A 15,719-nucleotide genomic window follows, 5' to 3' on the forward strand; every position below is an offset into this window, starting at 1 on the left:
ACCAGGGACATGCTACTACAGTAGCACCATGCTGTTAGCCAGGGACATGCTACTCCAACTGCCTCCCAAATGTCATCATCAAAAGTAGTGCACTTTCTAGGGGATCGGGTGCCATTTTGTGACTCGGCCCTGATGTCACCGTGTCAGAATGTAGCAAGGGGACGCCAGGACGTTCTATCAGATGCCATATCATGTTTAGACTAGTCAGATGGGTTGGAGATGTGTTCATGGGTCTAACATATATGGAAATAATTGACGGTGAAGGCCACAGGATATGGGCAGATAACTGGCATCAGGAACAATGTAGTCTAACATCAGATCCCCCTAACATCCTCTCATGTTGCTCAAACCTATTTCTCACTGAGATAATTATTAGGGTCATATACACACGCACACACAGACACACACACACACACACACACACACACACACACACACACACACACACACACACACACACACACACCACAGGGTTAGTCATGTCGAGGTTATCTTAACCCCCTTGTCACACAGCAACTAGGGCCCGACAGTCACACACCACAGGGCAGATAGGGCCTGAAAACCACACACCTGGAAGGTACGCATTAGAAGCATGGATTTAAAAAGCCTTTTTGTGGTAGCCCAGTTTATAAAGGCAAGATGTGCCCATGGTATGACGGCAGGAAAGGCCAAAAAGGATAAGAATTATATTTTCTATGAGGTGGAGATTCAGGATTCCAAGAAGTTGAAGCTTTGCTACTTGGACAAGGTAAGTAACAAAAATATAAACAACTTCCCTCCTTTCATTTCATTGGCTGTAAAAACTCTGTAATTCACCTGTTTAGGTAGTAGGTAGTAACTGTACCAGACATTTCCCTTTTTGTCCTCACAAGTTGTATTCTGTATTATGAGGCAACCTACGGTACTGATTTTAGGGCTCTATTTAATCTGCTTAATTCATGCTGTGAAGCTGAACTTCCCGGATGAGGATTCAATAGAGCCCTTTAATTTTGTGAAACTGAGGTTTTGGGACAGTAGATACTTAATGTCAATTTGTTTATGTGTAATAGTTGTGTATTCTGTCAGGTGGAACCTAATGCCACTATTGGAGAGATCAAGTGTCTATTATATAAGATCTGTGAGTACCCTGCCTCTGTCCTGTCTCTGCCTGGTCTCTGCCCAGTCTCTGCCCTGTCTCTGCCCTGTCTCTGTCCTGTCTCTGTCTCTGCCCTGTCGCTGCCTGTTCTCTGCCTGGTCTCTGCCCTGTCTCTGTCCAGTCTCTGTCCAGTCTCTGTCCGGTCTCTGCCTGGTCTCTGTCCAGTCTCTGTCCAGTCTCTGTCCAGTCTCTGCCCGGTCTCTGCCTGGTCTCTGCCCGGTCTCTGCCCTGTCTCTGTCCGGTCTCTGTCCAGTCTCTGTCCGGTCTCTGCCTGGTCTCTGCCTGGTCTCAGCCTGGTCTCTGTCCAGTCTCTGTCCTGTCTCTGCCTGGTCTCAGCCTGGTCTCTGCCCCGTCTCTGTCCTGTCTCTGCCTGGTCTCTGTCCTGTCTCTGCCTGGTCTCTGCCCCGTCTCTGTCCTGTCTCAGCCTGGTCTCTGCCCCGTCTCTGTCTCTGTCCAGTCTCTGTCCTGTCTCTGCCTGGTCTCTGCCCTGTCTCTGTCCAGTCTCTGTCTCTGTCCAGTCTCTGTCCTGTCTCTGCCTGGTCTCTGCCCTGTCTCTGTCCAGTCTCTGTCCGGTCTCTGCCTGGTCTCTGCCTGGTCTCAGCCTGGTCTCTGTCCAGTCTCTGTCCTGTCTCTGCCTGGTCTCAGCCTGGTCTCTGCCCCGTCTCTGTCCTGTCTCTGCCTGGTCTCTGTCCTGTCTCTGCCTGGTCTCTGCCCCGTCTCTGTCCTGTCTCTGCCTGGTCTCTGTCCTGTCTCTGCCTGGTCTCTGCCCCGTCTCTGTCCTGTCTCTGTGGTCTCTGTCCAGTCTCTGTCCTGTCTCTGCCTGGTCTCTGTCCTGTCTCTGCCTGTCTCTGCCCTGTCTCTGTCTCTGTCTCTCTGTCCTGTCTCTGCCTGGTCTCTGTCCTGTCTCTGCCTGGTCTCTGCCCTGTCTCTGCTCTCTGCCCTGTCTCTGTCCAGTCTCTGCCTGGTCTCTGCCCTGTCTCTGCTCTCTGTCCTGTCTCTGCCTGGTCTCTGCCTGTCTGTCCAGTCTCTGTCCAGGCCCTGCCTGGTCCAGTCTCTGTCCTGTCTCTGCCTGGTCTCTGCCTGTCTCTGTCTCTGTCCAGTCTCTGTCCAGTCTCAGCCTGGTCTCTGCCCCTGTCTCTGTCCTGTCTCTGCCTGTCTCTGCCTGTCTCTGTCTCTGTCCAGTCTCTGCCTGGTCTCTGTCCAGTCTCTGTCCCGTCTCTGTCCTGTCTCTGCCTGGTCTCTGTCCTGTCTCTGCCTGGTCTCTGCCCCGTCTCTGTCCTGTCTCAGCCTGGTCTCTGCCCCGTCTCTGTCTCTGCCTCTGTCCTCTGCCCTGTCTCTGTCCAGTCTCTGTCTCTGTCCAGTCTCTGTCCTGTCTCTGCCTGGTCTCTGCCCTGTCTCTGTCCAGTCTCTGTCCTGTCTCTGCCTGGTCTCAGCCTGGTCTCTGTCCAGTCTCTGTCCTGTCTCTGCCTGGTCTCTGTCCTGTCCTGTCTGCTGGTCTCTGCCCCGTCTCTGTCCTGTCTCTGCCTGGTCTCTGTCCTGTCTCTGCCTGGTCTCTGCCCCGTCTCTGTCCTGTCTCTGCCCCGTCTCTGCCTGTCCAGTCTCAGCCTGGTCTCTGCCCTGTCTCTGTCCTGTCTCTGCCTGGTCTCTGCCCTGTCTCTGTCTCTGTCCAGTCTCTGCCTGGTCTCTGCCTGGTCTCTGCCCTGTCTCTGTCCTGTCTCTGCCTGTCTCTGCCCTGTCTCTGTCCAGTCTCTGTCTCTGCCCCGTCTCTGTCCTGTCTCTGCCTGGTCTCTGTCCCTGTCTCTGTCTCTGTCCTGGTCTCTGCCCTCTCTGTCCCAGTCTCTGTCCAGTCTCAGCCTGGTCTCTGCCCCGTCTCTGTCCTGTCTCTGCCTGGTCTCTGCCCTGTCTCTGTCTCTGCCCGGTCTCTGTCCTGTCTCTGCCTGGTCACTGCCCTGTCTCTGTCTCTGTCCAGTCTCTGTCCAGTCTCTGCCTGGTCTCTGCCCTGTCTCTGTCTCTGTCCAGTCTCTGTCCAGTCTCTGCCTGGTCTCTGCCCTGTCTCTGTCTCTGTCCAGTCTCTGTCCAGTCTCTGCCTGGTCTCTGCCCTCTGTCTCTGTCTGTCTGTCCAGTCTCTGTCCTGTCTCTGCCTGGTCTCTGCCCTGTCTCTGCCCCGTCTCTGTCCTGTCTCTGCCTGGTCACTGCCCTGTCTCTGTCTCTGTCCAGTCTCTGTCCAGCCTGGTCTCTGCCCCGTCTCTGTCCTGTCTCTGCCTGGTCTCTGCCCTGTCTCTGTCTCTGTCCAGTCTCTGTCCAGTCTCAGCCTGGTCTCTGCCCCGTCTCTGTCCTGTCTCTGCCTGGTCTCTGCCTGTCTCTGTCTCTGTCCAGTCTCTGTCCAGTCTCTGCCTGGTCTCTGCCCTGTCTCTGTCCTGTCTCTCTGCCTGGTCTCTGCCCTGTCTCTGTCTCTGTCCAGTCTCTGTCCTGTCTCTGCCCCGTCTCTGTCCTGTCTCTGCCTGGTCTCTGCCCTGTCTCTGCCTGGTCTCTGCCCTGTCTCTGTCTCTGTCCAGTCTCTGTCCAGTCTCTGCCTGGTCTCTGCCCTGTCTCTGTCTCTGTCCTCTCTGTCTCTCTGCCTGGTCTCTGCCCTGTCTCTGTCTCTGTCCAGTCTCTGTCCAGTCTCTGCCTGGTCTCTGCCCTGTCTCTGTCTCTGTCCTGTCTCTGTCTCTCTGTCCTGTCTCTGCCTGGTCTCTGCCCTGTCTCTGCCCTCTCTGTCCTGTCTCTGCCTGGTCACTGCCCTGTCTCTGTCTCTGTCCAGTCTCTGTCCAGTCTCTGCCTGGTCTCTGCCCCTGTCTCTGTCCTGTCTCTGCCTGGTCTCTGCCCTGTCTCTGTCTCTGTCCAGTCTCTGTCCAGTCTCTGCCTGGTCTCTGCCCTGTCTCTGTCTCTGTCCAGTGTCCAGTCTCTGCCTGGTCTCTGCCCTGTCTCTGTCTCTGTCCTGTCTCTGTCCAGTCTCTGCCTGTCTCTGTCTCTGCCCTGTCTCTGTCTCTGTCCTGTCTCTGCCTGGTCACTGCCCTGTCTCTGTCTCTGTCCAGTCTCTGTCCAGTCTCTGCCTGGTCTCTGCCCTGTCTCTGTCTCTGTCCAGCCTCTGTCTCTGCCCCGTCTCTGTCCTGTCTCTGCCTGGTCTCTGTCCCTCTGTCTCTGCCTGGTCTCTGCCCTGTCTCTGTCTCTGTCCAGTCTCTGTCCAGTCTCAGCCTGGTCTCTGCCCCGTCTCTGTCCTGTCTCTGCCTGGTCTCTGCCCTGTCTCTGTCTCTGCCCGGTCTCTGTCCTGTCTCTGCCTGGTCACTGCCCTGTCTCTGTCTCTGTCCAGTCTCTGTCCAGTCTCTGCCTGGTCTCTGCCCTGTCTCTGTCTCTGTCCAGTCTCTGTCCAGTCTCTGCCTGGTCTCTGCCCTGTCTCTGTCTCTGTCCAGTCTCTGTCCAGTCTCTGCCTGGTCTCTGCCCTGTCTCTGTCTCTGTCCTGTCTCTGTCCAGTCTCTGTCCTGTCTCTGCCTGGTCTCTGCCCTGTCTCTGCCCCGTCTCTGTCCTGTCTCTGCCTGGTCACTGCCCTGTCTCTGTCTCTGTCCAGTCTCTGTCCAGTCTCTGCCTGGTCTCTGCCCCGTCTCTGTCCTGTCTCTGCCTGGTCTCTGCCCTGTCTCTGTCTCTGTCCAGTCTCTGTCCAGTCTCAGCCTGGTCTCTGCCCCGTGGTCTCTGCCTGGTCTCTGCCCTGTCTCTGTCTCTGTCCAGTCTCTGTCCAGTCTCTGCCTGGTCTCTGCCCTGTCTCTGTCTCTGTCCAGTCTCTGCCTGGTCTCTGCCCTGTCTCTGTCTCTGTCCAGTCTCTGTCCTGTCTCTGCCCCGTCTCTGTCCTGTCTCTGCCTGGTCTCTGCCCTGTCTCTGCCTGGTCTCTGCCCTGTCTCTGTCTCTGTCCAGTCTCTGTCCAGTCTCAGCCTGGTCTCTGCCCCGTCTCTGTCCTGTCTCTGCCTGGTCTCTGCCCTGTCTCTGTCTCTGCCCCGTCTCTGTCCTGTCTCTGCCTGGTCTCTGCCCAGTCTCTGTCTCTGTCCAGTCTCTGTCCAGTCTCAGCCTGGTCTCTGCCCCGTCTCTGTCCTGTCTCTGCCTGGTCTCTGTCCTGTCTCTGCCTGGTCTCTGCCCTGTCTCTGTCTCTGCCCCGTCTCTGTCCTGTCTCTGCCTGGTCTCTGTCCTGTCTCTGTCTCTGCCCTGTCTCTGTCCTGCCCTGTCTCTGTCCTCAGCCTGGTCTCTGCCCCGTCTCTGTCCTGTCTCTGCCTGGTCACTGCCCTGTCTCTGTCTCTGTCCAGTCTCTGTCCAGTCTCTGCCTGGTCTCTGCCCTGTCTCTGTCTCTGTCCAGTCTCTGTCCTGTCTCTGCCTGGTCTCTGCCTGTCTCTGTCTCTGTCTCTGTCCAGTCTCTGTCCAGTCTCAGCCTGGTCTCTGCCCCGTCTCTGTCCTGTCTCTGCCTGGTCACTGCCCTGTCTCTGTCTCTGTCCAGTCTCTGTCCAGTCTCTGCCTGGTCTCTGCCCTGTCTCTGTCTCTGTCCAGTCTCTCAGCCTGGTCTCTGCCCTGTCTCTGTCTCTGCCCCGTCTCTGTCCTGTCTCTGCCTGGTCTCTGCCCTGTCTCTGTCTCTGCCCGGTCTCTGTCCTGTCTCTGCCTGGTCACTGCCCTGTCTCTGTCTCTGTCCAGTCTCTGTCCAGTCTCTGCCTGGTCTCTGCCCTGTCTCTGTCTCTGTCCAGTCTCTGTCCAGTCTCTGCCTGGTCTCTGCCCTGTCTCTGTCTCTGTCCAGTCTCTGTCCAGTCTCTGCCTGGTCTCTGCCCTGTCTCTGTCTCTGTCCTGTCTCTGTCCAGTCTCTGTCCTGTCTCTGCCTGGTCTCTGCCCTGTCTCTGCCCCGTCTCTGTCCTGTCTCTGCCTGGTCACTGCCCTGTCTCTGTCTCTGTCCAGTCTCTGTCCAGTCTCTGCCTGGTCTCTGCCCTGTCTCTGTCTCTGTCCAGTCTCTGTCTCTGCCCCGTCTCTGTCCTGTCTCTGCCTGGTCTCTGTCCTGTCTCTGTCTCTGCCTGGTCTCTGCCCTGTCTCTGTCTCTGTCCAGTCTCTGTCCAGTCTCAGCCTGGTCTCTGCCCCGTCTCTGTCCTGTCTCTGCCTGGTCTCTGCCCTGTCTCTGTCTCTGCCCGGTCTCTGTCCTGTCTCTGCCTGGTCACTGCCCTGTCTCTGTCTCTGTCCAGTCTCTGTCCAGTCTCTGCCTGGTCTCTGCCCTGTCTCTGTCTCTGTCCAGTCTCTGTCCAGTCTCTGCCTGGTCTCTGCCCTGTCTCTGTCTCTGTCCAGTCTCTGTCCAGTCTCTGCCTGGTCTCTGCCCTGTCTCTGTCTCTGTCCTGTCTCTGTCCAGTCTCTGTCCTGTCTCTGCCTGGTCTCTGCCCCGTCTCTCTGTCTCTGCCTGGTCACTGCCCTGTCTCTGTCTCTGTCCAGTCTCTGTCCAGTCTCTGCCTGGTCTCTGCCCCGTCTCTGTCCTGTCTCTGCCTGGTCTCTGCCCTGTCTCTGTCCTGTCTCTGTCCAGTCTCAGCCTGGTCTCTGCCCCGTGTCCTGTCTCTGCCTGGTCTCTGCCCTGTCTCTGTCTCTGTCCAGTCTCTGTCCAGTCTCTGCCTGGTCTCTGCCCTGTCTCTGTCTCTGTCCAGTCTCTGCCTGGTCTCTGCCCTGTCTCTGTCTCTGTCCAGTTTCTGTCCTGTCTCTGCCCCGTCTCTGTCCTGTCTCTGCCTGGTCTCTGCCCTGTCTCTGCCTGGTCTCTGCCCTGTCTCTGTCTCTGTCCAGTCTCTGTCCAGTCTCAGCCTGGTCTCTGCCCCGTCTCTGTCCTGTCTCTGCCCTGTCTCTGTCTCTGCCCTCTCTGTCCTGTCTCTGCCTGGTCTCTGCCCAGTCTCTGTCTCTGTCCAGTCTCTGTCCAGTCTCAGCCTGGTCTCTGCCCCGTCTCTGTCCTGTCTCTGCCTCTCTGTCCTGTCTCTGCCTGGTCTCTGCCCTGTCTCTGTCTCTGCCCCGTCTCTGTCCTGTCTCTGCCTGGTCTCTGTCCTGTCTCTGCCTGGTCTCTGCCCTGTCTCTGTCTCTGCCCTGTCTCTGTCCAGTCTCAGCCTGGTCTCTGCCCCGTCTCTGTCCTGTCTCTGCCTGGTCACTGCCCTGTCTCTGTCTCTGTCCAGTCTCTGTCCAGTCTCTGCCTGGTCTCTGCCCTGTCTCTGTCTCTGTCCAGTCTCTGTCCAGTCTCAGCCTGGTGTCTGCCCCGTCTCTGTCCTGTCTCTGCCTGGTCTCTGCCCCGTCTCTGTCCTGTCTCTGCCTGGTCTCTGCCCTGTCTCTGTCTCTGCCCTGTCTCTGTCCAGTCTCTGTCCTGCCCCGTCTCTGCCTGGTCTCTGCCCTGTCTCTGTCTCTGCCCGGTCTCTGTCCTGTCTCTGCCTGGTCACTGCCCTGTCTCTGTCTCTGGTCTCTGTCCAGTCTCTGCCTGGTCTCTGCCCTGTCTCTGTCTCTGTCCAGTCTCTGTCCAGTCTCTGCCTGGTCTCTGCCCTGTCTCTGTCTCTGTCCTGTCTCTGTCCAGTCTCTGTCCTGTCTCTGCCTGGTCTCTGCCCTGTCTCTGCCCCGTCTCTGTCCTGTCTCTGCCTGGTCACTGCCCTGTCTCTGTCTCTGTCCAGTCTCTGTCCAGTCTCTGCCTGGTCTCTGCCCCGTCTCTGTCCTGTCTCTGCCTGGTCTCTGCCCTGTCTCTGTCTCTGTCCAGTCTCTGTCCAGTCTCAGCCTGGTCTCTGCCCCGTCTCTGTCCTGTCTCTGCCTGGTCTCTGCCCTGTCTCTGTCTCTGTCCAGTCTCTGTCCAGTCTCTGCCTGGTCTCTGCCCTGTCTCTGTCTCTGTCCAGTCTCTGCCTGGTCTCTGCCCTGTCTCTGTCTCTGTCCAGTCTCTGTCCTGTCTCTGCCCCGTCTCTGTCCTGTCTCTGCCTGGTCTCTGCCCTGTCTCTGCCTGGTCTCTGCCCTGTCTCTGTCTCTGTCCAGTCTCTGTCCAGTCTCAGCCTGGTCTCTGCCCCGTCTCTGTCCTGTCTCTGCCTGGTCTCTGCCCTGTCTCTGTCTCTGCCCCGTCTCTGTCTGTCTCTGCCTGGTCTCTGCCCTGTCTCTGTCTCTGTCCTCTGTCCAGTCTCAGCCTGGTCTCTGCCCCGTCTCTGTCCTGTCTCTGCCTGGTCTCTGTCCTGTCTCTGCCTGGTCTCTGCCCTGTCTCTGTCTCTGCCCCGTCTCTGTCCTGTCTCTGCCTGGTCTCTGTCCTGTCTCTGCCTGGTCTCTGCCCTGTCTCTGTCTCTGCCCTGTCTCTGTCCAGTCTCAGCCTGGTCTCTGCCCCGTCTCTGTCCTGTCTCTGCCTGGTCACTGCCCTGTCTCTGTCTCTGTCCAGTCTCTGTCCAGTCTGCCTGGTCTCTGCCCTGTCTCTGTCTCTGTCCAGTCTCTGTCCAGTCTCAGCCTGGTCTCTGCCTGTCTCTGTCTGTCTCTGCCTGGTCTCTGCCCTGTCTCTGTCTCTGCCCCGTCTCTGTCTGTCTGCCTGGTCTCTGCCCTGTCTCTGTCTCTGCCCTCTCTGTCCTGTCTCTGCCTGGTCACTGCCCTGTCTCTGTCTCTGGTCTCTGTCCAGTCTCTGCCTGGTCTCTGCCCTGTCTCTGTCTCTGTCCAGTCTCTGTCCAGTCTCTGCCTGGTCTCTGCCCTGTCTCTGTCTCTGTCCAGTCAGTCTCTGTCCAGTCTCTGCCTGGTCTCTGCCCTGTCTCTGTCTCTGTCCTGTCTCTGTCCAGTCTCTGTCCTGTCTCTGCCTGGTCTCTGCCCTGTCTCTGCCCCGTCTCTGTCCTGTCTCTGCCTGGTCACTGCCCTGTCTCTGTCTCTGTCCAGTCTGTCCAGTCTCTGCCTGGTCTCTGCCCTGTCTCTGTCTCTGTCCAGTCTCTGTCTCTGCCCCGTCTCTGTCCTGTCTCTGCCTGGTCTCTGTCCTGTCTGTCTCTGCCTGGTCTCTGCCCTGTCTCTGTCTCTGTCCAGTCTCTGTCCAGTCTCAGCCTGGTCTCTGCCCCGTCTCTGTCCTGTCTCTGCCTGGTCTCTGCCCTGTCTCTGTCTCTGCCCGGTCTCTGTCCTGTCTCTGCCTGGTCACTGCCCTGTCTCTGTCTCTGTCCAGTCTCTGTCCAGTCTCTGCCTGGTCTCTGCCCTGTCTCTGTCTCTGTCTGTCTCTGTCCAGTCTCTGCCTGGTCTCTGCCCTGTCTCTGTCTCTGTCAGTCTCTGTCCAGTCTCTGCCTGGTCTCTGCCCTGTCTCTCTGTCCTCTCTGTCCAGTCTCTGTCCTGTCTCTGCCTGGTCTCTGCCTGTCCTGTCTCTGCCTGGTCACTGTCTCTGTCTCTGTCCAGTCTCTGTCCAGTCTCTGCCTGGTCTCTGCCCCGTCTCTGTCCTGTCTCTGCCTGGTCTCTGCCCTGTCTCTGTCTCTGTCAGTCTCTGTCCAGTCTCAGCCTGGTCTCTGCCCCGTCTCTGTCCTGTCTCTGCCTGGTCTCTGCCCTGTCTCTGTCTCTGTCCAGTCTCTGTCCAGTCTCTGCCTGGTCTCTGCCCTGTCTCTGTCTCTGTCCTGTCTCTGCCTGGTCTCTGCCCTGTCTCTGTCTCTGTCCAGTCTCTGTCCTGTCTCTGCCCCGTCTCTGCCCTGTCTCTGCCTGGTCTCTGCCCTGTCTCTGCCTGGTCTCTGCCCTGTCTCTGTCTCTGTCCAGTCTCTGTCCAGTCTCAGCCTGGTCTCTGCCCCGTCTCTGTCCTGTCTCTGCCTGGTCTCTGTGTCTCTGTCTCTGCCCCGTCTCTGTCCTGTCTCTGCCTGGTCTCTGCCCTGTCTCTGTCTCTGTCTCTCTGTCCAGTCTCAGCCTGGTCTCTGTCTCTGTCCTGTCTCTGCCTGGTCTCTGTCCTGTCTCTGCCTGGTCTCTGCCCTGTCTCTGTCTCTGCCTGGTCCTGTCTCTGCCTGGTCTCTGTCCTGTCTCTGCCTGGTCTCTGCCCTGTCTCTGTCTCTGCCCTGTCCTGTCCAGTCTCAGCCTGGTCTCTGCCCCGTCTCTGTCCTGTCTCTGCCTGGTCACTGCCCTGTCTCTGTCTCTGTCTCTCTGTCCAGTCTCTGCCTGGTCTCTGCCCTGTCTCTGTCTCTGTCCAGTCTCTGTCCAGTCTCAGCCTGGTCTCTGCCCCGTCTCTGTCCTGTCTCTGCCTGGTCTCTGCCCCGTCTCTGTCCTGTCTCTGCCTGGTCTCTGCCCTGTCTCTGTCTCTGCCCTGTCTCTGTCCAGTCTCAGCCTGGTCTCTGCCCCGTCTCTGTCCTGTCTCTGCCTGGTCTCTGCCCTCTGTCTCTGCCCGGTCTCTGTCCTGTCTCTGCCTGGTCACTGCCCTGTCTCTGTCTCTGTCCAGTCTCTGTCCAGTCTCTGCCTGGTCTCTGCCCTGTCTCTGTCTCTGTCTCTCTGTCTCTCTGCCTGGTCTCTGCCCTGTCTCTGTCTCTGTCCTCTCTGTCCAGTCTCTGCCTGGTCTCTGCCCTGTCTCTGTCTCTGTCCTGTCTCTGTCCAGTCTCTGTCCTGTCTCTGCCTGGTCTCTGCCCTGTCTCTGCCCCGTCTCTGTCCTGTCTCTGCCTGGTCACTGCCCTGTCTCTGTCTCTGTCCTCTCTGTCCAGTCTCTGCCTGGTCTCTGCCCCGTCTCTGTCCTGTCTCTGCCTGGTCTCTGCCCTGTCTCTGTCTCTGTCAGTCTCTGTCCAGTCTCAGCCTGGTCTCTGCCCCGTCTCTGTCCTGTCTCTGCCTGGTCTCTGCCCTGTCTCTGTCTCTGTCCAGTCTCTGTCCAGTCTCTGCCTGGTCTCTGCCCTGTCTCTGTCTCTGTCCAGTCTCTGCCTGGTCTCTGCCCTGTCTCTGTCTCTGTCCAGTCTCTGTCCTGTCTCTGCCCCGTCTCTGTCCTGTCTCTGCCTGGTCTCTGCCCTGTCTCTGCCTGGTCTCTGCCCTGTCTCTGTCTCTGTCCAGTCTCTGTCCAGTCTCAGCCTGGTCTCTGCCCCATCTCTGTCCTGTCTCTGCCTGGTCTCTGTCCTGTCTCTGCCTGGTATCTGCCCTGTCTCTGTCTCTGCCCCGTCTCTGTCCTGTCTCTGCCTGGTCTCTGTCCTGTCTCTGCCTGGTCTCTGCCCTGTCTCTGTCTCTGCCCTGTCTCTGTCCAGTCTCAGCCTGGTCTCTGCCCCGTCTCTGTCCTGTCTCTGCCTGGTCACTGCCCTGTCTCTGTCTCTGTCCAGTCTCTGTCCAGTCTCTGCCTGGTCTCTGCCCTGTCTCTGTCTCTGTCCAGTCTCTGTCCAGTCTCAGCCTGGTCTCTGCCCCGTCTCTGTCCTGTCTCTGCCTGGTCTCTGCCCTGTCTCTGTCTCTGCCCGGTCTCTGTCCTGTCTCTGTCTCTGCCCGGTCTCTGTCCTGTCTCTGCCTGGTCACTGCCCTGTCTCTGTCTCTGTCCAGTCTCTGTCCTGTCTCTGCCTGGTCACTGCCCTGTCTCTGTCTCTGTCCAGTCTCTGTCCAGTCTCTGCCTGGTCTCTGCCCTGTCTCTGTCTCTGTCCAGTCTCTGTCCAGTCTCTGCCTGGTCTCTGCCCTGTCTCTGTCTCTGTCCAGTCTCTGTCCTGTCTCTGCCTGGTCTCTGCCCTGTCTCTGCCTGGTCTCTGTCCTGTCTCTGCCTGGTCACTGCCCTGTCTCTGTCTCTGTCCAGTCTCTGTCCAGTCTCTGCCTGGTCTCTGCCCTGTCTCTGTCTCTGTCCAGTCTCTGTCCTGTCTCTGCCTGGTCTCTGCCCTGTCTCTGCCTGGTCTCTGTCCTGTCTCTGCCTGGTCACTGCCCTGTCTCTGTCTCTGTCCAGTCTCTGTCCTGTCTCTGCCTGGTCTCTGCCCTGTCTCTGTCTCTGTCCAGTCTCTGTCCAGTTCTGCCTGGTCTCTGCCCTGTCTCTGTCTCTGTCCAGTCTCTGTCCAGTCTCTGCCTGGTCTCTGCCCTGTCCAAATTTGGAATTCGGAACTTCACATTACTTCCTGAAACGACTGAATTGATCCCAACCCTGATGATGTCCTAATAATGTTTCTGAGGTGACTAAAGTCATTTGTGATGGTTACAGATCCCAAATGGTACCCAGCCAGACAGGCTTTGTCACTTCACCCAGGTACGTCCTCCTCTGAATCCTTAAGCCCTCGTCACTGACATACACATTGACATATACACAGTGACAGGAGTGACAGGAGGAAGATTGTTAGAACTACAACTGTATAATATCAACATTATCACACATTTCAACACTAGAAGTAACCAGCGGGTCAACAGTGTACAGTTTGTTTGTCGTTACGTGAATGTTTTCCTATTGGGACGGCTAGCCGGTGCCTATGGGTTGTTACGGTGACCGGTATTACGGTATTACCGCCACACCGGCGGTCACGAGTCATGAAGGTAGTCAAATTCCACGTAACCGTTTAGTCACGGTAATTAGGCTTCTTCCAAGCTCGGATGCTGCTGATGGTCATTAGTAGCCTCCCAGACTGGCTAACTGCCTGGTACTCAGCACTCTATTGTCCCTCTAATCACTCTGACATCATTGCAAATGTAATGGAAAATATAATCAAACACTTCATGCGAGCCAATGAGCTTGTGTTGCACAATTTTTATATAGGTTATAAACAATTATATATAGGGTATAAACAATTATATATAGGGAATAAACAATACCACCCTGCATACCACTGCTGGCATGCTTCTGAAGCTAAGCAGGGTTGGTCCTGGTCAGTTCCTGAATGGGAGACCAGATGCTGCTGGAGGTGGTGTTGGAGGGCCTGTAGGAGGCACTATTTCCTCTGGTCTAAAAAAATATCCCAATGCCCCAGGGCAGTGATTGGCCTGCGTAGGGTGCCGTCTTTCGGATGGGACGTTAAACGGGTGTCCTGACTCTCTGAGGTCATTAAAGATCCCATGGCACTTATTGTAAGAGTAGGGGTGTTAACTCCGTGTCCTGGCTAAATTTCCAATCTGACCCTCAAACCATCACGGTCACCTAATAATCCCCAGTTTACAATTGGCTCATTCATCCCCCTCCTCTCCCCTGTAACTATTCCCCAGGTCGTTGCTGCAAATGAGAATGTGTCAACTTACCTGGTAAAATAACAGATAAATAAAAGATGCATGAGAAAACAGAGTGATGGCCTCTATTAAAAAGAGGAGGATCCCATCAGCTTTCTATAGGCTAGGCCTACTATATTTATTTCACAAATGTCCTAATATTAAGCACATTGCTTCTCTTTACAAAAGTACGATAGCCTACCTGGCTAGCATGAAAATGAACCATGGGAAAAACAGTCCTCATTCTCTAATTATGTGCATTGATGACATGTATTTTTACCCTGCTCCTGGAGCATGATAATGGTCCATTGTAAATCAAAACAAATGTTACACATTGTCAGCAAACTTAACATGTGTAAATATTTGTATGAACATAACAAGATTCAACAACTGAGACATAAACTGAACAAGTTCCAGACATGTAACTAACATAAATTGAATAATGTGTCCCTGAACAAAGGGGGGGACAAAATCAAAAGTAACAGTCAGTATCTGGTGTGGCCACCAGCTGCATTAAGTACTGCAGTGCATCTCCTCCTCATGGACTGCACCAGATTTGCCCGTTCTTGCTATGAGATGTTACCCCACTCTTCCACCAAGGCACCTGCAAGTTCCCGGACATCTCTGGGGGGGAATGGCCCTAGCCCTCACCCTCCCATCCAACAGGTCCCAGAAGTGCTCAATGGGATTGAGATCTGGGCTCTTCGCTGTCCATGGCAGAACACTGACATTCCTGTCTTGCAGGAAATCACGCACAGAATGAGCAGTATTGGTGGTGGCATTGTCATGCTGGAGGGTCATGTCAGGATGAGCCTGCAGGAAGGGTACCACATGAGGGAGGAGGATGTCTTCCCTGTAATGCACAGCGTTGAGATTGTCTGCAATGACAACAAGCTTAGTCTGATGATGCTGTGACACACTGCCCCAGACCATGACGGAGCCTCCACCTCCAAATCCATCCCGCTCCGCGACTCGTCAGTGAAGAGCACTTTTTTCCTGTCCTGTCTGGTCCATGTCTAACTCAGGCAGTTGTTGTTGTTGCCATCCTGTACTTGTCCCGCAGGTGTGATGTTCGGATCTACCGATCCTATGCAGGTGTTCTTATACACGTGGTCTGCCACTGCGAGGGCGATCAGCTGTCTGTCCTGCCTCACTGTAGCACTGTCTTAGGCGTCTCACAGTACGGACATTGCAATTTATTGCCCTGGCCACATCTGCAGTCCTCATGCCTCCTTGCAGCATGCCTAAGGCACGTTCACACAGATGAGCAGGGACCCTGGGCATCTTTCTTTTGGTGTTTTTCAGAGTCAGTAGAAAGACCTCTTTAGTGTCCTAAGTTTTCATAACTGTGACCTTCACTGCCTACCGTCTGTAAGCTGACAGTGTCTTAACGAGCGTTCCACAGGTGCATTAATTGTTTCTGGTTCATTGAACTAGCATAGGAAACAGTGTTTAATCCCTTTACAATGAAGATCTGTGTTAAATTATTTGGATTTTTACGAACTATCTTTGAAAGACACGGTCCTGAAAAAGGGATGTTTCTTTTTTTGCTGAGTTTATATACATATATATATATATTTATTTATTTTAGATTTTATCCCAGCCCCGTACCTGCAGGAGGCCTTTTTGCATTCTGGTAGGCCGTCATTGTAAATCAGAATTTGTTGCCTGGTTAAATAAAGGATTAAAAAATATATATATATAAAATAAAGACTCCACTATGCAAGTAACCATTTCAATAGAATATCTCATATTGTTTATATCAGTTTATATCAGTACCAGTCAAAAGTTTCAGACCTTCTCGGGTTTTTCTTGATTTTTTTTTTACAATTGTTTTCATTGTGGAATAATAGTGAAGACATCAAAACTATGAAATAGCAAAGAAAATCATGTAGTATCCCCCCCCAAAAAGTGTTAAACAAAATAGATTTTACATTTGAGTTTCTTCAAAATGAAGCATATAGGATGTACCATTTATGAACCTCTCAACACATAAATCCATGTGCTCCTGTCTATTTTATTCAGCTTGGTTCAATTGTATTCTTCATACTATAAAATTATATAAAATAATGCCACAGAATTCTCAGCAAATCTTGTCTGCTAAATGAACTAGTGTAGCCCACAGCCATATGGCACAGCCAGATCAGGACCTAACATAAGGATTGACTCAGAGGATGCTATTCTGTTCTTCTGAAATAGACTACATTTTCTTCATATCATGTTGCTTTAGACCTGTCTAAAATAAATCATGGATTTATTGTGAAGGTGTAGAATATATTACATGGATTTATTGTGAAGGTGTAGACTATATTACATGGATTTATTGTGATGGTGTAGACTATATTACATGGATTTATTGTGATGGTGTAGAATATATTACATGGATTTATTGTGATGGTGTAGAATATATTACATGGATTTATTGTGATGGTGTAGGCTATATTACATGGATTTATTGTGATGGTGTAGAATATATTACATGGAT

The 15,719-nt window shown here is 54.4% G+C and overlaps 1 protein-coding gene across 1 annotated transcript in view; it reads left to right on the top strand.

Annotated features, from left to right (window-relative positions):
• The first annotated feature begins 530 nt into the window (after positions 1–530).
• The window catches only part of LOC115114041 (very-long-chain enoyl-CoA reductase-like), a 36,529-nt gene continuing 21,340 nt past the window's right edge, over positions 531–15,719 (top strand). The window contains exons 1-3 of the mRNA XM_065013790.1: positions 531–748; positions 1,066–1,117; positions 12,246–12,290. Coding sequence (XP_064869862.1) covers positions 593–748; positions 1,066–1,117; positions 12,246–12,290 — 253 coding nt within the window. The 5' untranslated portion in view covers positions 531–592. The remainder of the gene's footprint in view (positions 749–1,065; positions 1,118–12,245; positions 12,291–15,719) is intronic.

Source organism: Oncorhynchus nerka, linkage group LG9b, assembly GCF_034236695.1.
Source record: "Oncorhynchus nerka isolate Pitt River linkage group LG9b, Oner_Uvic_2.0, whole genome shotgun sequence".
Lineage (NCBI taxonomy): Eukaryota > Metazoa > Chordata > Actinopteri > Salmoniformes > Salmonidae > Oncorhynchus > Oncorhynchus nerka.